At 54.8% G+C, this 19,644-nt stretch overlaps 2 protein-coding genes across 5 annotated transcripts in view; one reads left to right on the top strand and one right to left on the bottom strand.

The window, feature by feature from the left end:
* NCOA5 (nuclear receptor coactivator 5) overlaps positions 1 to 2,743 on the top strand; it is a 28,310-nt gene extending 25,567 nt beyond the window's left edge. The window contains exons 7-8 of one of the 2 annotated variants that reach the window (XM_019972501.2): positions 36 to 356; positions 826 to 2,743. In XM_019972501.2, the coding sequence (XP_019828060.2) occupies positions 36 to 356; positions 826 to 1,415 (911 nt within the window). In that variant the 3' untranslated portion in view covers positions 1,416 to 2,743. Of the gene's footprint in view, positions 1 to 35; positions 380 to 825 lie in introns of both variants that reach the window. The other variant, XM_019972503.2, reaches the window with a different exon arrangement.
* Positions 2,744 to 3,518: 775 nt separating this feature from the next.
* The window catches only part of SLC12A5 (solute carrier family 12 member 5), a 36,642-nt gene continuing 20,516 nt past the window's right edge, over positions 3,519 to 19,644 (bottom strand). For 2 of the 3 annotated variants that reach the window (XM_019972504.2, XM_070801790.1), the window contains exons 9-26: positions 19,123 to 19,293; positions 18,729 to 18,827; positions 18,524 to 18,581; positions 17,397 to 17,571; positions 16,661 to 16,779; positions 16,241 to 16,339; positions 15,189 to 15,308; positions 14,784 to 14,888; positions 13,145 to 13,313; positions 11,061 to 11,256; positions 10,053 to 10,222; positions 9,522 to 9,653; positions 8,366 to 8,473; positions 7,381 to 7,503; positions 7,089 to 7,288; positions 6,735 to 6,749; positions 6,334 to 6,467; positions 3,519 to 6,124 (exon numbers count right to left, since the gene is read on the bottom strand). In XM_019972504.2, coding sequence (XP_019828063.1) covers positions 6,033 to 6,124; positions 6,334 to 6,467; positions 6,735 to 6,749; positions 7,089 to 7,288; positions 7,381 to 7,503; positions 8,366 to 8,473; positions 9,522 to 9,653; positions 10,053 to 10,222; positions 11,061 to 11,256; positions 13,145 to 13,313; positions 14,784 to 14,888; positions 15,189 to 15,308; positions 16,241 to 16,339; positions 16,661 to 16,779; positions 17,397 to 17,571; positions 18,524 to 18,581; positions 18,729 to 18,827; positions 19,123 to 19,293 — 2,285 coding nt within the window. In that variant the 3' untranslated portion in view covers positions 3,519 to 6,032. The remainder of the gene's footprint in view (positions 6,125 to 6,333; positions 6,468 to 6,734; positions 6,750 to 7,088; positions 7,289 to 7,380; positions 7,504 to 8,365; positions 8,474 to 9,521; positions 9,654 to 10,052; positions 10,223 to 11,060; positions 11,257 to 13,144; positions 13,314 to 14,783; positions 14,889 to 15,188; positions 15,309 to 16,240; positions 16,340 to 16,660; positions 16,780 to 17,396; positions 17,572 to 18,523; positions 18,582 to 18,728; positions 18,828 to 19,122; positions 19,294 to 19,644) is intronic. The other variant, XM_070801789.1, reaches the window with a different exon arrangement.

Here is a 19,644-nt window from a genome sequence, read left to right as displayed (position 1 = left end):
TGGGAGAAAATAACTCAGGTCATTCCCTCCTACAGAGCATCGCAACATGCCCCAGGCAGATGCCATGGTGCTGGTGGCCAGAAATTATGAGCGCTATAAGAATGAGTGCCGGGAGAAGGAGCGCGAGGAGATTGCCAGACAGGCGGCCAAGATGGCTGATGAAGCCATCCTCCAGGAAAGAGAGCGAGGAGGCCCCGAGGAGGGAATGCGTGGGGGGCACCCCCCAGCCATCCAGAGCCTCCTCAACCTGCTGGCTGACAACAGGTACCTCACTGCTGAAGAGACTGACAAGATCATCAACTACCTGCGAGAGAGGAAGGAGCGGCTTATGAGGAGCAGCACCGACTCTCTGCCTGGTGAGCTACGTGGCAGGGCCGAGGTGAAGTTCTGACTCTGCATTTCTCTAACCCCCAGGCTCTGTTGGGAGGGTGGCAGGCCCAGGGTCTTTGGGGTGGGTAAGGGAAATGAGCCCACCTCACGGGTTTCCCCGCATGGGCCGTCCGTGCTGGTGTAATAATGGTAACTTAAGATTTGGATACTGAATTCTGATCCCTGTAGTTAATGTGGTGGTGGGGGGCTAGTATGGCTGGCTCCCTGGGAACCAAGATAGATGCCCGTGTTTTTTTTAAAGTAGTTCTCTGGGGGAACTAAGCTGTTTACTGAAAACAGCACATACTATGAAGTGGCCCCTTTGGGAAATCGATGTTATAGTCTGTGTACTGTGTGATTGATGTAACCAGTGATTGTTGTTCTTCCCTGGGCTGCTAAGCCTCCTGCCCACGGAGGGTATTTTTCAACCAGATACCTCTTCTTTCTGTCTTCTAGGCCCGATTTCCCGTCAACCACTCGGGGCGACCTCGGGTGCCTCACTGAAGACACAGCCAAGCTCTCAACCGCTCCAGAGTGGCCAAGTGCTCCCGTCTGCTACACCCACTCCAGCTGCACCCCCCACCTCCCAGCAAGAGCTTCAGGCCAAAATCCTCAGCCTCTTCAATAGTGGCACGGTTGCGGCCAATAGCGGCTCTGCATCCCCCTCAGTTGCTGCCGGAAACACCCAGAACCAGAATTTTTCCACAGCAGCGAACAGCCAGCCTCAGCAAAGATCACAGGCCTCTGGCAATCAGCCTCCAAGCATTTTGGGACAGGCAGGATCTGCTCGGAACATGGGCCCCAGGCCTGGGGCTCCTTCCCAAGGGCTCTTTGGCCAGCCTTCCACCCTCCTGGCACCTGCCAGCAACTTGGCTAGCCAGAGGCCCGTGTCTTCCACAAGTATCAACTTTGACAATCCAAGTGTACAGAAAGCTCTGGACACCCTGATCCAGAGTGGCCCTGCTCTCTCCCACCTGGTTAGCCAGACCACAGCACAGGTGAGGCAGCCCCAGGCCCCCTTAGGGTCGTTCCAGAGGCATTACTGAGGCTAAATCTCAACTTCTCCCAGGCCCCTCTTCCCCTGGCCTCCTACCTGTTGCGTTCTAAGTAGAGTTACTTGGAGGATGTTCTCTGCGCGTATCCAGGTCCACATCGAATGGCATAAGTTTCTACCATCTGCTCTCTTCTGCCCAAGGCTGTTGTTACTTATTCCTTCCAGAGTCAGAGTTTGTACTGCCTTGGAGGTGTATTTTTTGTTGTTGGGGTTATTTTTATTTTTGTTTATTTTTATTTTTTTGATAGAAAATAAATATCTCTGGGGTCATGGGCAGTATAGGTGTCTGGGCTCCGTTTGTATTTCATTTGTCTCTGTCAGCTTGATGTCGGGGCGGGGAAGGAAAGAGCAGCCAAGTCCGAACTGGCTGCGTTTGGGGTAGTCCTTTCATGGCGAGAGCCACTGGCTTTGTTCCTTTTGAACCTCCCCAAGGCTTTCTGGCCTCACACAGGCCCACCAGTGCATGAGCTGCTGCCTGCGGCCCTGTGCAGGGTGGTAGAGCCACAGGCTGGGCTTGGTGGGCACGGTCCCAGTGCGCCCTGTCCCACGAGTGTGGGGGCTGCCTGAGGGGTGGTAAGCAGGCTGCTTCGGAGTTGTTGAAGAGGGGCCATGGCAGTCACTTTTCTGCCTGACCCAGAGTAGTTGGTTCTTGGTTTTTCTTTTTTTTTTTTTTCTTTGTGGCTTTCATTGCAATGGAAGATTTTCCATGAACTGAGCAGCACCGGTCACCAGCAGTTTAACCCAAACTGTGAATCTGGGCCCCAACCACTCTGAACCGTTTAACATTTGTCAGCCTCTTCCTCACCAGTGGTAGTTTCATGGAGTTGGCTCTCAGAAGACCACCCTAGACTCTGGCGGTGAACACCCATTTTTCAGTGATTGCTCTGAGCGTTTGGCCCAGAAATCAGGCTCTTGTTCTGTTTTCTGAGCAGCAGGAGGTAGGGACCATTTTGATGTCAGCCTTGGTAGCTGGACATGTTCTTGATGCAGGCGGCTGTTTGTAACTTCTGAGCCTCTGCCTGCTGCTCTAAGTGGAGCCAAAGGAAGCTGCCCTCTCCCTAGGGATGGTGCTGCTTAGCGCCCTGTGGCTCAGTCTCAAGGGACCCCTGGCGGAGACACGGGAGAGCAGTGACTTCAGCTGAGTCCTTGCCAGTAGCTGAGTAAACATTGGTTTCCAAACTCAAGGTCCCCAGATGGCAGTGTTTTATGTTCTGACCTGTTTGTGTTATATAGTGTTTGTTTTTTTTCTTTCCTCTTTGGAACTCCTGTGTTGTTAATAAGATGAAATGATTACTTTTTAATTAAAATGTAAAAGTGAAAGCCTTGTTTTTTTTGGGTGTGACTGTGCGAAGGGCCTCTGTGGGCACTCCTTCCCGGAGCGCGTGGGTGAGGGTCCCTGACAGAGCTGACGGCTTCAGTCTGTCATGAGGTCTGTCCCCCTTTGTCCTCAGCCTGCAGTCGGGCCTCAGAACCTCTTTGAACCCTAGCTCCTCTCATACAGCTCACCTATTTAGAAGCTTTAACAACAGTTCGGAGTAAAAGCCTGCTGGGTAATTACAGTGGTGTGTAAACATCCTTGTTTGTGGCAGACTCTGTGTGTCAGAGGCTTGTCCGCTTGTTCTTACGAAAACAGAATGGTGAGGAGGCCATTTCTGACCAAAAGGCAGTGGAGAGAGGGGTGCTCTCCTGTTTTGATTTTGTCTGTTGCCAGCCCATCATGCAAGGGGTTGGCAGAACCAGTGTCCCAGGTGGGCGCACTGGAGAGCATTTCATAGAGCTCCCCACCAGGAAACTTGGGGTGGGTGTGGTAAAGTGACTGGCACAAGGCCGCCAGTAGATCAGGGATGAGGATGCCATCAGCGCCCAGCCTGACCAGGAGGTGCTGTCTCAGATGTTTGACGGGGCTCCAGAACTATCAGTACACAAACTAGGCAGCCAGACCTGGAAGGTCAACCAACCGACTCTTCGGTCAGGGGTGGTCAGTGTTTCTCATTAAGAGCCTGGGATCCTCACAGGGGGGCCCACTTTGAATACCCCTCTTCCCACCTACTAGTTCTTCCCCCTGGAGTGTCCAAACAGCACACCTCAGGCTGTGAAGGGTATAATAAAATTATTTTTATTGCATTTTGTGCAGACGGGAGTCTAAAAAATTAATACAGTAAAAGCTATAAAGCATTAAATGGGAGCATTCAACAGTAAAGGAAAGAACCAACCCTCTCCTTTTCATCTTGGCACAAAGAACACAAGATCAATACTGAGGCAGAATGCGAAATACTGAAACACACTGAAAATTAAAGGCAGGCCTAATAATAGTAATAAATACTCTTGATTTGGTTTGCAACCTCTCCTATTTACAAGGGTTTTCAACTTCATTGCATTGCCCTGCACATAGATCGTCTAAAACAAAAGCAACACTAGTTATCACTACAAGGCTATTGAAATATTGCACTCAGAATAAAAGTCACTTGAATGGACATGAAACATCTAGCTACATGATTATAAAGATAAGTTGATGAGTGACGGGTGATAACATTCATAACAAATATTGCACATGTAGCACAGAAAACTTGGGGGTTTGTTGTGGGATGTCTGTTTTCATCAATGGAAACTGCTCTTGCCAACCAGACAGCCTGGGCCCAGATAGTGCAACTTTGGTTCCCTAAGTGATGTTAATACAGCCCCCTTTCGGTTCTGCCTAGCCCACCACTTCAGCCTGAGAGTGCTAGGCCCCCAGAAGGCTAGACCCAGCTGTGGTTCTCAGAGGGAGGTCTTGGAGGATGGGGGTGGGAAGTGCTGGTGTCTAATACCTCCACCTTCTGATTACTACCCGGAAAAATCTATCCAGCCCCCTGATCAAATTTCAGAGAGGCCTTGGTCTAACCGCAGGCGTCCAAACCTCCTCCAGCCACACCTGACCCAGTCTAGATGGCACCAGCGCCAGCTCTGCCTTGGGCTCAAAGGAAAGGAGGTGGTGAGGTCAGGAGTCCCCAGAAGCCTCAGCTCTGGGAGATGGACGGGATGTCTAACTAGGTGCAGTCAGGGCCCTAGGGCTGGAGTTACTGTACCCAGCCCCAGAGGGCGCTGGAACGAGCATGCAGTGCATGTCCCCCCTTAGTAACGTGCCCTGGGGGAAGGGAACCCGGCCAACGGGGTTTCTCTAAGGGAAGAGGGCACCTCCGGCCGGGCTGGCGGAGCAGAAGCGCCAAGGACTGGTGTTGGAGAAGCCAAAGGCCTTGGGCCCTAGTTGAAGGAGGGCAGAGAGGCGCTTAAGAACTAAGCCAAGTGGCGACTCCAGCCCTCCCCCAGGCCCAGGTGCCTGGGAGACGCAGCTAGAGGCCGCTGCTAGGCAGCGAGGCCCGGGCCCCAGACGCGGAGAAGGCGGCCGGGTCCCCGAGGCCGGAGTTGCCGGATGCGAACAGGGTAGGAAACGTCAGGGGCAGAGCTGGGGCCACCCCAGCGGGTCCGGCCCCTAACCCAGAACCGCCCCCTCCTCCCTCACCTGTGCCAGGGAGGAAACTCCGGGGGAGGGGACGCCCTCCAACCCCCCCGATTTCAGTCTTTGGCGAAGAGCCACGGGATAGGGGGAGCAGGCGACAAGCCGGTGGAGGAGAGACGCCTGCTCCCCCAGCGAAGGCACCGGGACGGGGCTTCCTGGGGGCGGGGGCGAGGGCCTCTCTCGGTTCCTCTGGCTTAAGGAACGCCCCTCCCCTCTCCTGGCCCCAGCTTGCATAAAGAGCCGATGAGAAGAGGCTGCGCGCGTCTCTGCAGCCACAGTGGAAGCTCACATTCGCTGGGAGGCGAATCCAGGAAAAGTTGGGACACTTGTCTCACTTCGTCTCCGAAAAGATCTAGAGGGAAGAAGGGTTGGAAGCCAAGGGCGCGCGGAAAAGGTGAGGAGGCGTCGAGGGGGTGGGTGGTCGAGGGACCACGAGTCCCGCCTGGGCCTAAAAGCACGTTTGCTCTCAAACGCTCGGACGTCAAGGAAAACCCAGCCTCCGAGGCCTCCGCCTTCCCTGGGCGCGCCCCCAGCGGGAGAGCGCGACTGCGGCGAGAAGTCCGTTGCGCTTCTAAGTCACAGAAATATGGGGACGTTAAAAATACACGCGATGTCTCCTGTACACTATGTATACGCTCGGCCGGCTCGCGCCCGCAACCGCGCAAGGAAGTAGAACGCAGACGGCGGGGCGCATCCCCGCCACCCCGCGCGCTCCGGGCCGCCGGGGGAGGGGCGCAGAGTGCGGGCGGGGCGGGGCGCGGGAAGAGAGGGAAGGGGCCGGCGGACGACCGGGGGTCCTCGAAGCCCCAGGTCCGCTCCTCTCCGCAGCCTCCTCCGATCTTTATTGCAGCGTCTCCTCCGGCGGGGCGAGGCCGGGCTTAGAAAAAGGGCGGCCGGGGGCCGACGCGCCAACGGGACTCTGGTCTCCAGGAGGGGAGGTCTTCTCCGGGTCCGCCCCAGCCGACGTGGCCTCCGGGCTTCAGGCAGCGGGGAAAGGGGGCCAGGGCGCGGGCACAGGGTCTGTATGTAAACGGTGACAGCGGCGGGGGGCGCGGCGAGGGCTCCGGGGCCGCGGGCCGGACGCGCTCGGGCCCAGGTGTTTGATCCTGGCTCTCAGGAGTAGATGGTGATGACCTCGCGGCCGCCGCCGCGGACCAGCATCACCCGGTCCAGGCGCTCGGTGAGAACCTCGAGGAATTCCATGTCTGAGCGCCCGTCAAGGAGAAAGACCGTCCCCTTTCCTCCCCCCATGGAATCAGGCTCCCGTTAGGCGCCAGCGGAACGCCGGGCTCGCGTCCCTGTCCGAGGTGCTGATTCTGAAGCCGACCTGGCTCAGCCCTTCCTCCCCAGGGCTAGGAACTAAGACCCCTGACGTCCGCCTCCCTCCTTCCTCCCAATTTTAAGCCCAGGATACAGTTTTCGTCACCGTTGCGGTTGCGGGGAGGCCCAGGCATGTTGAGCAAAACAAGCTTGGCATCCTGGGATTTCTTGACAATGACCTCGTTCAGCCGCACGGCGGTGTGCATGCGCCGCACGTTGGACTGGTTCCTGCGGGAGGAAGCCAGGGAGGAGGAGGGCAGTAAGGCTAGGAGAGAGGGGGGACTTGGATCCAGTCGCCCCTTCCAGCACCTCCCCCGCCCCCAGCACCGGGCTGCTGGGATCTGCTCCTTACAAGCCAGGGACCACCAACCCTAGACCACTCCAAGCTGGGCTACCCCAGAGGTCAGGGGCGCGAGTTGAGGGTTCATAGCAGAGTGAGAAAAGTAGGGAACCTGGCCAACCTAGGAGAGAGTTTAAAAATTCTGAAGCACTTACAAGTTCTCCCACTCCCTTCAGGAAACATAAGAGAAGCAAGGAGAGGAAGAAAAAGGAGAAGGGTCAGAAAAAGCAGGAGAAGCTGAGGACTTGAGCCACCATCAACACCTTGCGTGCAGACGACTCCTGTTCTCCCAGCCCCCCAGCCTTCACCTTTCCACTGCCTGCACCTGCGCGTTCTGACCCTTAGCAATCAAGCCCAACCTGAGTCCTCAGACAGAGCAACCAAGGAGAGGTCTGGGCTGGGCCTTCTGACTACCAGGCCAGGACCCCTTCCACTCATTTGCTCTCCACGGGGAGCAAAGACCCTGTAGGCTCACCCCAGACCCTAGCCCTTAGCCCCCAGACCCGTACGGCTTCATGCTGAAGAAGTCCTTGATGCCCTCAGAGGAGACAGGACTGGGGCCCTTGTTCTTCTCTGCCACCGACTTGTCCTTGGTCCAGGTGAGATGCACTTTTTCTGGATCTGCCTCGCCCTCCACCTCGGGCTCCTCCCCCGGAGACGGTGAGCTGCTAGGGCAGCTGGGAGCACTCTGGTCATGGATCAGCTGCACCTAAGGGATGAAAGAAGGGATGGCACGTGATTCATTTGGAGGCCAAAGGTTCTGCTCCCACCGGTTGCAGCCAAACTACCCAAGCTGCATACCTCCTCTTCCGGCTTCTCCTCACTGTCACCAGCCGTCTCTTCTGGGACGTTGAGACGGAGCCGGGTGTTGGCTGGATTCTTTCTCCGGATTGAGCCACGAGACTCATCTGTGATACTCTGGATCTAGGGAGGGACACAAGTTGGTGCCATGGAAATCACTACCCATGTCCTGCAAAGAGCTACCCCCAAAGCCAGGATGTGCACTTTCGGGACCTGTACCAGTTGTTAAAATACTGCGATGCTTCCACACCAAATAGCTATTGCCCCACTGATATGGCCACTCCAACTCCTCTCCAGTACCCCTGGCCTTCCCACTCTCCAGCGACCAAAGGGTTGACACCTGGCCCAGCTGAGCTCTACCTCAGGGCCAGTTCTGACTGGTCAGTGCACATGCCACTTCTTACAATTGTACTGTCACCCACTTCTGAGAGCTCTTCTGTCCCCAGCCCTAAGGACCCCACTCACTGGGGTGGGGCTTTCATCCAAATACCAGAGGGCTGGTGGGCCCACGTTACCCACACGGGAGAGACCTTACAGCCAGCCTTACCCCACGAGAACTCAGCACCATTACCCCTGAGAACCCACCATCCACACCCTAGGAGGTTTGCCCCAGCTCTCATCATCAGCTGTATCCTGAAATATCCACTCATTACTCACTCTCTAAGGGTCTATCACATGATACCTTGTCCCCCACACTGGCAGCCCACACCCCTGAGGAATCATCATCCATACACATTTAACTTCCACTCTTCTCCCTTGGGCCCCAGAAGTCACGTCGAGAGTAGATCTGTCACCCTCGCCAAAGCCCCTCTGCATCTCAGCTGGGAGGCTGGAGACAGGCAGCTGCAGCGTGCACCCTTGCTGCTGGGGAACCAGTGCCAGGAGGCAGCAATGCCAGTGACCAGGAGTGGGCCATCCCAAATCTGTGCAGCCCCAGAGCTGGCAGCAGCTTGAGACACTCCGAGCCCAGCTAGGGCAACCTCACCTCCCGCTCCCGCTCATTCTTGGTTAAATGCATTTGTTTGAGGATCTGGGAACGCTGCTCCATCACCAAGGTCTTCTCGTAGGTGTAAGCGGAGATGTCGCTCTCATGCTGTGGGCAGGCAGGGGTGGAATGGGGTAGAGGGGCAAGGGAGGAAAGTATGAGCTCCGAGCTCAGGTGCAAGGCCAAGAAAAGAGAGGCAGGCCCTCTTCCTGCTGCCAGCCTAGGGCTTCCCTGTCCAATGACCTAGTTTAATCAACAGTTGTGGGAGGAAGGACAAAGCAGAGGGTGATGCTCTTTGAAGGTGAGGCAACTCATTCCCTCCTCAAGCCCGGGACTGGGTGAATGAATGGGTGAATTAATGAATGAGTTGATTAATTAATTACCTGGGTGAATAGAGAGGGGGAAGAAGTTAAAAAAGGAACATAGAGATGAATGAATACATGCACATAGGCATGAATGAGTGAGTGAATAAATACATTAATGAATATATGGGTGGATTAATGAATATACCATTAGAGGGACGGGTAAATGGTGCTGAGTGGAATGGATGACAAGAGGCTTTAGAGTGTAACTACTAGAAACCTGGACTCTAGAGCCAGTCTGCCTGAGTTTGAATCCTGACTCTGCCACTTGGTATACGTTTGGGGCAAATTAAGGTTTCTGTGCCTCAACTTCGTAATCTGTACAATGGAAATACTGATAATTGGATAACTGTATCTATTTCATTGATTGCTGTGAGAAGTAATGTATACATAAAGCACATAGAACAGGCCTCCCATGGAGTCAACATTACTAGACATGTCTATTTGTATAAAGGAGACAAGGCAGGGTGGGTGAGTGGGTGGATGGATGGATGGATGGAAGAGCTCTTGGGTGAACATGTGAGAGGCTTAAAAGTGGATGGGTATGCCCAGGTTCCATCCCTCATGCCACAACCAAGAGTTCACAGGCTGTAACTGAAGATGCCACCCGCCACAAAAATCGACCTCAGTACCACAACTGGGACCCAGCGCAGCCAAAAGTGGATTGGAGGGCGGGGGGAGGACCTTAGCATCACAAGCTGATGGGTACTGGGGTTCCCCTGTTCGGTTCTGGGCCCAAGGGCAAAGAGGCCAGCAGGACTCTAAAATGTCAGAGGCAGCTCCTGGGGGCTCACCATCTCCACCACCTCGACCTCTGCGGTGATACGTAAGTGGTACAGAAATGTGGTCAAGTCCTTCTTCATCTGGATGCTGTTGTCGTCCATCTGGGCCACGGTGAAGATTCGCATCTTGCACTTCCGCCAAACCTGGAGAGATGAAGGGGCCCCAGAAAGGTCCAGTCCAGATGCCGTGCGGAGACCCAGGGCCAGACCTCGTCCCTCACCCTTCCCACCCACCTTCCCACACATCCAGGTAGCCCACCAATCCTCTATCTCGGCGGCCACTCCATACAAAAACGCCCCTGCTTAGGTGAGGGCCCCCACCATTGAAGCATCACTCGCTTGAGTTAAACACGGCTCTCTATAATTCAAGGACATCTGCCAGGGGAGACACAGTCAGTTCCCAACACCTCAGAATAAAGGAGGTGACTGGAGCCCTCTCCCAGGAGCTCACACGGAGGTGGGCCAGGCCGGAGCCCGGGAGCCCCCCGCGCGCGTGGCCATGAGCACGTGCACGTGGGAGCGCGCGCACACATGTACACGCACCTTGTGGTGCCGCAGCAGGAAGGGCAGCAGCATGAGCATGCCGCCGTCGTGCACAATCCACCAGACGTCGATGCTGCCTTCAGAGAAGCGCTCAGGGTTCCCGGGAAACATGGAGACATTCTTGGTGACCAGCAGGGCCAGGTGGCCAGCCGTGGTTTCCCGGACCAGCTCTGGGGGAGGCCAAGGAGATGGCAGACAGTAAAACAGTGACCCTGGTCCCCTCCTTGGCACCCAGCACCCCTCCCCATCCCGCCTCCCGCCTCAGCCTTGGACTGAGGAGTCAGAAAAGCCCCATCTGCCTGGGCCTCATTTGAAATTGGGGGGGGTGGAAACCTCTCTGGGCCTCAGTTTCCCCACTGGTCAAGTGGTAATAAGGATACCTGCCCTTTCTGATTAAGAAGGCGACCCTGCAGCGCTCACTTAATCCTCCCAACTACCTTCTAACTGGGATCTACTGATAAAGCAGCCTCAGGTTTACCAGCTGCCACGCATCTCTCCATGCATCAGTTTCACGCCACTAAAATAGAGACAGCCATGCCTAGCCCTCACAGGCCTGCTGAGAGAATTCAAGACCTAGAGAAAGCCACCACTTGTCTGGCGCACAGAACGCAGTGCGTAAGTGTTAGTTACTGTATGACTTATTATCTGCCACTACCAAGGAATCTGATGCTCAGAGAGGGTGAGGCACTTGTGAACAATCACGCAGCAAGGAAGGGCCAGAGGTTAGATTTAGACCCGGGCCTCAGTGGTGACTTCAAAACTGTAGGTCTTCCCACTGGCCTGCACTGTCTTCCCTGCAGGGTTGTGAGCCCGGCAAGAGCCAAGTCTGTCTCCTTCACACCTGAGTCCCTGGCCTCCCAGCACAGTGTCTGGCACCTGGCCAGCTTTGAACGCCACCACCTGTATATGCTGGATCCATACTTGTTATGCCTGGGAAGCCATCCCCAGGCCCAAAGGAGAACCCACCTCCACACAGCCCTCCACCACTCGCAGCCCAGCCAGCTTTACCAATGAAGTTCCTCCACGTCTGATGATCTTCCTTCTGTCGCCAGTTGCGGGGCCAGCCAACGAGCACAGTGTTGTGCTGCAGCCCCCCGAGGCCCCCGGACTGGATCAGGTGGGACACGCCATCTCGCAGGTTGGAAGAAATCACTACCTGGCAGAAGCCTTTCACTTTCTCTGCCTCCATCAGGCGCCGGATGGACTGGGGTGGCAGGGATCAGAAAAGGGCCAGCTTCAGGCCCAGGTCTCCCTGGCCCTGCTCAGCCCCTTGCAGCCTCCCTACCTCCCATCTCTCCTCTCCATCATCCTGATCTTCCTGAAGCTCAGCTCTGACCATGTCAGCCTCTGGCACCCCATCACCTATGGCCCCTGTTCCCCACTACTCAAGCAAAGCTCTTCATGATCAGACCCCATGCTTCCCATCAACCTGCCATGGCTCACAGATTCCCCAGGGAAGTTCTCCCCCACCACCCAGACTCCCCCTCCCCCATGTTGTCCATGACACCCTGCCTGGGCCAATTCAACCATCACCTTCTTCAGACACCACCCCTCCACCCAGACCAGAATGAAACTGGGCTCCTCTGCTTAGCTGGACAATTTGGTTTCAACGATTTTTAAAAGTTAGCATAATAGAAGGCATTTAAAACATACGTTCAATCTGCGCGATGAAGGAAGTGTTTTTATGACTCTCAGTTTATAGCTAAGGAAATTGAGGCTCAGAGAAATTAAGACTTGCTTCAGGCCATATGGATAATGGATATTATTGTAGAGGTTCAAATCCAGGGGTCTGACTCCATCCTTCACACTCTTAACCAATCTCCTAATGTCAAACAGAAAGGGCTCCAATTTCTGCCTCTGCCCCAGTCTGTTAATTCAGCATGCAGTGGCTGAAAATAAGAGCAGAGTAACCTTGGGCAAATCACTTCCCTCTGTGAACCTCAGTTTTTTCATCTGTCAAATGGGCATTGTGACAGCTACCTCATTTAGGAAGAGGGAGAATGACATAACATGATGTGGGTAGAGCTTAGTATACAGCCTGAGAGATCATAAACACTCAATATGTTCTATTACTTTGTGGTTACTAACTCTAAGGTAGCCCCTGTCAACCTCAGATGGGTTGGAGAGCCTTCTGTGTATGTTCTGTCTCCCCCACCAGTCTGGGACCACCTTGAGGGGTGGGGTTTGGTCTTCCACCTCTCCGTGTCCCCCAGGGCCCACCCCAGTGTCTGGTACCCAGGACATGTGCAGCCACTGCATGTTGAATTAAAGTGACCAGTGGAGGCCTCCAGCCCTGGGCCCTGACAGATCGGTGTGAACAGCCCAGTGAGGCAGAAACAGCGGCTGTCACAAGCCATTACGGGTGCCCCACCCCATCTCATCGCACCTCCCTGAGGCCCCCTTTCCCCTCTCCACTTCTAATCATGGCCCCGAGGGGAGAGAGGCCTGAATCACAGACAGAACCCTCTTCCTCTGCCACCCACCAGACACCTGTTAGTGCCGCTTACTGCAGACCCCTGCTGCCCCAGCTCACGCTGGCTCTGCCCACTGCTCCGTGAGCAATGACCAGTAGATAGGAACGAGAGCAAGTAATCCAGCCCCCGGCACCTGGGTTCAAATCCTGCTATGCTTCCAGCCAGCTTTGTGACTTTCAGCAAGCTGCTTTCCCTCTCTGGGCCTCAGTCTCTTCCTGTGCTAAATTGGATACTTATCCTGTCAACCCCATGCATTGTGGGAACTGGAAGAATCCACCAATGTGAAAACGCTTTAAAAGATTTATGCTTTGGCAGAAGAAAGTTGGAATAGGAGTCTAGGTTTTGAGTCTCTGCTTTCTGTCCTTAAACAAATGACCTGACTTCTCTAAGCCTCAGTTTCCTTATCCATAAAATGGGCCCTTCTGGCCCTGATCATCTTGAGTTCTGCAGCTTGGATTCTAAGGAACTTAGTCACTGAGCCCTTGGACTCCACTTCTGAGAAGGAGGACAGAGAATCCTGAGCCCCAGCTGATGGGAGAGGTGGTAGGAAGAAACTGAAAAGGAGCAAGGGGCTGTCTTCCCAACTGCCACGTGCCCCCCACCAAGCCCTATACTCACCTCCTCTGCCCGCTGGGCCTGGGGATGGTTATCCAGAAAGGTGCCCTCAAGGACAGAGCCCACAATGGTCAGGCCCTTCCCTGCCTTGAGCTGGGAGGTCAACGAGAGCAGCTGTGGATGGACTACGTTCTGGTCTTGGTCCACACGTACCAGCACCAGCAGCTGTGGCCTGAAGCAGGTGCAAGATCACGTGATCCATCCACCACCTCCCCAAGCACCAAAACTCATATACCCATAGTCCATACACTAACCACCTGTCCCCCATACTCCCATCCACCTAAACATCCATCCACCCATGTCCTTGGGTTATCAACCCATCCAGTCATCTCCCACACATCTCTCCATCCACCTACCCATCCATCTCTGCATCTATCTCACTCACCCAGGCATTCATCCATCCACCCACCCACCCATCTACCTCACTCACTCACCCATCCATCCATCTATCCACCTACCCATCCATCGATTTTATCCTTCAGTTATCCATTCACGTCCATGTTAATTTACCAACACATGCATTATTCACTCAATTGCCCTCACATCCACCTACCACCATCCATCCACACATTCATCTATTCACTAAACCACACTCCCATACATATATACACTCAGCTATCTACCCGTCTATTTATCTGTTCATTTCCTTATTCATTTACCCTCCCCAGCCAGCCATCAGTTTGATACCATCCTCTAAGCACCTACTCTGGGCTAGATCCTGGGCTAAGCATTTGAGGATTCACAGACTGTTTATGCAAAGCTCCAGTCTCTAAAAGGCCAGTTTAGTAGGCATGAGTGAGGACAAGTCCACGATGTCCTCGTTCCAGAGTTCCAGACCTTACTCTTAGCAAAATGAACCTGAAGGAGAAGGAGGGCTTGCAGAGCAAGCAGTTAGGAAGCACCTGGGCTGAGAGGCGGGAGGGGAAGATTCTGGCTCCAGTTTTGCCTTCCACGACCCCTGAGACCTTCCCTAAGCCCTGATTTTTCACGTGAATCAAATAGTAGTGGTAGTAGTGAAGTCGCTCAGTTTGTGTCCGACTCTTTGCGACCCCATGGACTGTAGCCTACCAGGCTCCTCTGTCCATAGGATTGTCCAGGCAAGAGTCCTGGAGTGGGTTGCCATTTCCTTCTCCAGGAGATCTTCCCGACCCAGGGATTGAACCTGGTTCTCCCACATTGTAGGCAGAAGCTTTACCGTCTGAGCCACCAAGGGAGCCAATAGAGAGATTGTTAGGAATCTAGAGAATTCTAAGAGGCCCTGTAACTCTCAAAGTGGATGATCCCACCTCTCTTCAGGGCGAATTCTCTGTGATACTCCACTTACCTTTCTGGGCACGTGCCTTCTCCAGGGAACTGTGAGCTCACTACATCCCCAAAGACCAGAAGGGGTCGGCACATAGATCATGAGTTCATATGTGTTTTTTTAAACAAGTGATGGGATGAATGGAGGGATGGATAGATGGTTAGAAACTGGCATGGCAGGTAGGGTTTTGGAGAACAAATGTGTGGAACCTCAGCTCAGCCTCAGCGTTACAGGAGGGAAGAATTCAGATGAGGCCAAACACCACTCAGCAAGAGCAGAACAAAGCAAGGCGGGGTGGGTCGGGCCCTGCTCCCTTCCTCTTCAGTCGCCATCACTCACCTCCAGTTCTTGGTGTGCGGGGGCCCTTCTTCCAGGCGCAGCAGGGCATAGCGAGCAGCGCTAAGAGACAGGCCTCGGATCCCATCACCCCATTCCTTCTCTGCCCTGGGGGCCGGAAAGGGGGGATCACAAGAGGCAGAAAGCCAGGGAGTACCAGGGAGAAGCACCCACCCCCCCCCGTGCAGAGCCAGAGCCGTCCATCTCGGGCTCAGAAGGGCGGTCGCTCCAGGCCACCTCCATTTCTCAAAGCCTCAGTGCCTGCCTCTGCTCCTGTCCCACCCCCTCAGGCTTTCCTCTCCACTCTCCCCAGCGTCTCGGCCTCAACCCCACCCCTCCCCGCCAAGTACCCAGCACCGCTCTCCCCTCCTCGCCCCGCCCATTCCCCCCAGCCTCGCCCCGCCTTACCCGCGGTACTCGATATACTTGTAGATGAGCCCAGCAATGAGCATGGCCACCAGGGCGTAGTACCAGGAGCAGATGAACATGAGGGCCAGGCAGAGGCTCATGCCCAGGAAGGAGAGTGTCCTGGACAGTGCAAGGGAGACCCGGCCTCTGAGCCCCTGGCGGGGTTCTCACTGGTGCCCGGGGCTCAGAAGGCAAGAGTTAGATGGGGCAGGGAGGGCCTAGGCCAGACCTGGGAGGCTACAGCCAGGGCTAGGGGAGCCCACACCATCATCTCCAGGAGCATCACTGGAACCTGGGGCCTCTGGGTGGAGGAGCAGCCGCAGACAGGGCCCCGCCCAGCTCCTCGGTCACCACACTGCCCTGGCCCAGGGCCTCAGGCCCTGGCAGACCACCCTGCCAGAGGGGTTCTGAGGGCAGGGGTCTCTGGGGAGAGTTGGAGGCAAGATCTCCCAGGATGAACATGGGACGAGGCGACTGGTGCAGCAGGAGGGCCGAGGTGGGACAGAGGCAGGCAGCCTAGGTTCTGGTCAAGGTGTGCCACAGCCTTGTGGGGGGTGACCTTAGGCCCATCCCTTTCCCCGCCAGAGCCTCCATTTCCTTCAGGTAGAATAAGCATGATCATGCCCACCCTGTCTGTCCCACCAGCCTGTTGTGAGGATCAAGAACCATCAAGCAGAACAATCAGAAGTCCGGCCCCACACGAGGAGCACCCTTCTGTGCCCCAAGCACTGTAAGGCTCAGAGGGGCCTATGAGGTAGGTATGGTTATTGTCCCATTTCACAGCTGGGGAAACTGAGGCTTCCTCATCAAGGCTGGCAGGTGTTGAGCACTATGGACATGAGAGGGATTCTAGCTGGGACTGCTTATACTGTCTTCTGTTATTACTTGTCATTATAAGGAGACCTTCACCAGGACTTTTCTCATGCTACTTGGGCTACGAAAGCTGGAGTTGAGGATCCTGAGACCTGGAGGGGATGGGCTGGGGTGAGGGGCCGGGGAGAGGATGGTCCTGTGGGATGAGGGGTTTGGGGGGGGGCGGGACAGGCACCCACCAGTGGTAATATCGAAAGCGTGGCCGCCAGTTGGGCGTCCTCAGCAGCGTCTGTACCGCGCAGGCCAGGTTCACAAACATGTAGCACATGAGGAAGAACCTAGAACATAGAAAGGGCCCGGAGAGACAGAGATGCAGGAGAGGCAGAGACAGACACACAGGGAGAGAGAGGGGGAAAGGGAGGATGAAACCGGGGAGGCGGCCGAGTCATGTTCTGATGCATAGGAAGGGGTTCAAAGGCCAGATCCCCTTACAGCACACCCTGGTGCATGTGGGGATGACTCTCTGTACAACAGAGGACAGGTTTCTACGACAGTGGGCTTGTTAAAGTGGTTCAGGTGGGCCGTCCAGGGTCACAGCTGGAGCATCCAGGTAGAGAGACCCCCAGAGCTGATGGGGAGGGCAGGAGGCCAGCACGCACATAGAGAGGATGGGGGCGACCTCGTCCAGGGATGCGATGAGGATGCCAATCTCGCAGATGCAGGCGGTGAGGAGCAGGGCCCACGTTGGCTCTCCGTTGGCTTTGCCATGGCCAAAAACCTGAGGACACAGCAACCGTCACAGGGGCCTGAGACTCTAAGGACTTCTTGTCTCCCTCCTCCTGTCCTGGGGACCAGTACAGGAGAGGCAGAGAGAGAGGGATACTACGTTTCTCATCCTTTAAAGGTACCCAAGGGGATACCAGGCTTTTGCTGTATCTTGCCCACCCTGACATTGATACCCGAGTGCAGGGAAGTTCAGATGATCCCTGAAGGGGAACAGGAGGGGACAGATGGAAGAGGAGCTCCAGGCGGCCAGCAAGCAGCCGTGACGGAGTTCATCGTATATATATATTTTTAAAGCACCACAGAGAGCTAACTCCTCTCACAGCCCTTTGGCTGTCTCCCTGAGTCCCTGCCCAGTCACAAGGCCCAAGGAGGACCATTTATTTTTCTCCCTAAGAGCAGACAACCCTGCCCAAAGAGATGACTCTGAGCATGGGCCAAGTCCCAACTAAAGAACACCCATTTTTCATAGTGGCATCACAGAGAGGCAGAGACCAGAAGGCAGTTCGAGGCTTGCTGTAGCCTCTCCTCACCAGGTGGCCTCGCTGGGCAGGGGCCTGGCTGGCTGGTATAGGGGGTCGACTATCGGCCCACGCCTCACCCACCACTGACCTGGAGGAAGGGCACTATGCCATCGCGGGAGATGGCCTGCAGCAGGCGAGGGGCCCCCGTGAGGCTCTGCAGCCCAGCCCCGCAGGTAGAGAAGAAGGATCCGATGACGATAACCCAGGGGGACGGCCAGGCCAGGGTGCCCACCACCAGATTGCCATTCACAGCTTCACCAAACCTGGAAGGAAGCAGTAGAAGATACGAGATGCTGGGTAAGCAATGCCAACTGGATTTCCAAAGGGTTCCCATGCCAACTGCGGGGCCAGTCGTACATCCACCACGGGGCTTGGCTCTGTAGGGATGAAGAGACAGACAAAGCCCCTGATGACGTGGGCTGTGTGGCCTTGGGCAAGACATTCAACCTCTCTGTGCCTCAGTTTCTTCAGCTGTAAAGTGAAGATCATTATAAGCCTATCTCATACGATTGGTGGGAGGAGTAAGGAGTTAACATATGTAAAATGCTCAGCACAGTGCCTGGAACTTAGTGGCAACTCAACTATTTTTTTAAATTGAGGTATAGTTGATGTACATAAGATTATATAAGTTTCAGGTTAACAGCATAGTGATCCACAATTTTTAAAAGTCATACCTCATTTATAGTTATTATAAAACACTGGCTGTATCCCCTGTGCTGAATGATATATCCTTGCAGCTTATTTCTTTTACAGAGTAGTTTGTACCTTTTAACACCCTACCCTTATCTTGCCCCTCCCCACTAATAATGATTCTAGTACACGGTCAATTGTATAAGACTGTATCATCCTGGGCAGATATCTTAAACTGTGTCTCCATCTGAAAAATGGGGATTCTGGCCTCATCACGTGGTGACGTGATGTGGTGTGAGAATCAAGAAGAGCATTTTCTAAGCATTTTCTGATTTTTAAGACAGGGCCATTTGGCCTCCTCCTAGACCCCCTGAATCAGTTCCCTCCCTGCTATGAACCCATCCACACTAGCAGCCGGAGTGAACCTTCAGAAACCACAAACTGGCCATTCGGCACTGTCTTAAAACAGAAGATTCTGCCTCAGTAGGTGGAGGGAGTCCTGGCCCTGGAGTGTGCACACAGAGGTGTGCCTGATGCCCACCCCACCCTCCCCAGAACAGGCTCCTCCCTGAGCCCCTTACTTACTTGTCCCGAAGGACGACCCCCTCGATGCAGGCCCCAAACAGGACAACGGAGCTGATGTCTGCAGCAGAGGATGAAGGAAAATCCCCAGGGCGACATTTCCCATCCTCCCAACCCCTCCTGAGCCAGCCAGACGAGGCAGCAGCTTCAGAGACCCTCCGTCTAGCCCTCCCCAGCCACAGTGGTCCCCGCCAGCCATGCAGGATACAGACAGCGGAGGTGGTGGCAATGGCCAGGATAGTGCCAGTGGGAATCGACTTCTGGGCATCCCGCAGGTCCCCAGAGCGGTTAGAACCAGCCATGATCCCTGTGAACAGAGGAGCAGTTAGGACAGGAGCCATGGGAGAGCAGACGGAGATAGGACACCAGCCTCAGAGTCATGAACCCAGGAGTCTAGTCCTGGCCCACTGACTCGTGTGAGAGCTTGGGCGTGTTACTTGGCTACTCCGGGATTTAATTCCCTCACCTGTCCAGTGGGAGGTGAACTGGATCCTGCTTATGTAATGGGGCTATTGGACTAAGAAATTCCCCACATCATGATTGACTTTCTCCCTACCCATCCACTCCCAGGCAGAGTCTTCCCTCTCTGAGCTCCCCTTTACCTGTGACTGAGGGGAAGTAGATGCCAACCAGCAGGGTGAAGTAGGAGGTCATATCGCTGAAGACATAGGGATGGTCCATGTCGATGGGGGTACCATCTGCCAGGCCCACCGAGGGCATCCCACGCCTTTCCACAATCACCCCCTTGGTCAGGTAGGAGCTCCATAGATTCTCTGTGGGGGAAACATGACTCTCAGATATCAGGGTGCCAGAGCTCTGGGGCCAGGAGGCAGGGTGGACAAAAAGAAGGGTCAAAATCAACCAGCTCTTATTTCCACCAACATTTCCTAAGCTCCTGCTTTGGACCAGGGACTTTGCACATGAATCAGATCGAGTCCTTGCCCTAAAATGGTCCAATCTACTGAAGGACATATACAACAAAGACCTATCTCAGACTGATTCAATATGTCCCAAACTGGTCTCGCCACCCACTCACGGCAAACGGCTCCTTTCCTCTACCCCTTATCTTGGTAAAAGGCACCACCATCAATACAGATCAGCTTGACATTGCTCACAACCATTCC

This window comes from Bos indicus, chromosome 13 (assembly GCF_029378745.1).
Source record: "Bos indicus isolate NIAB-ARS_2022 breed Sahiwal x Tharparkar chromosome 13, NIAB-ARS_B.indTharparkar_mat_pri_1.0, whole genome shotgun sequence".
In the NCBI taxonomy this organism is placed as follows: Eukaryota; Metazoa; Chordata; class Mammalia; order Artiodactyla; family Bovidae; genus Bos; species Bos indicus.
This window is presented reverse-complemented; position numbering and strand designations above follow the sequence as displayed.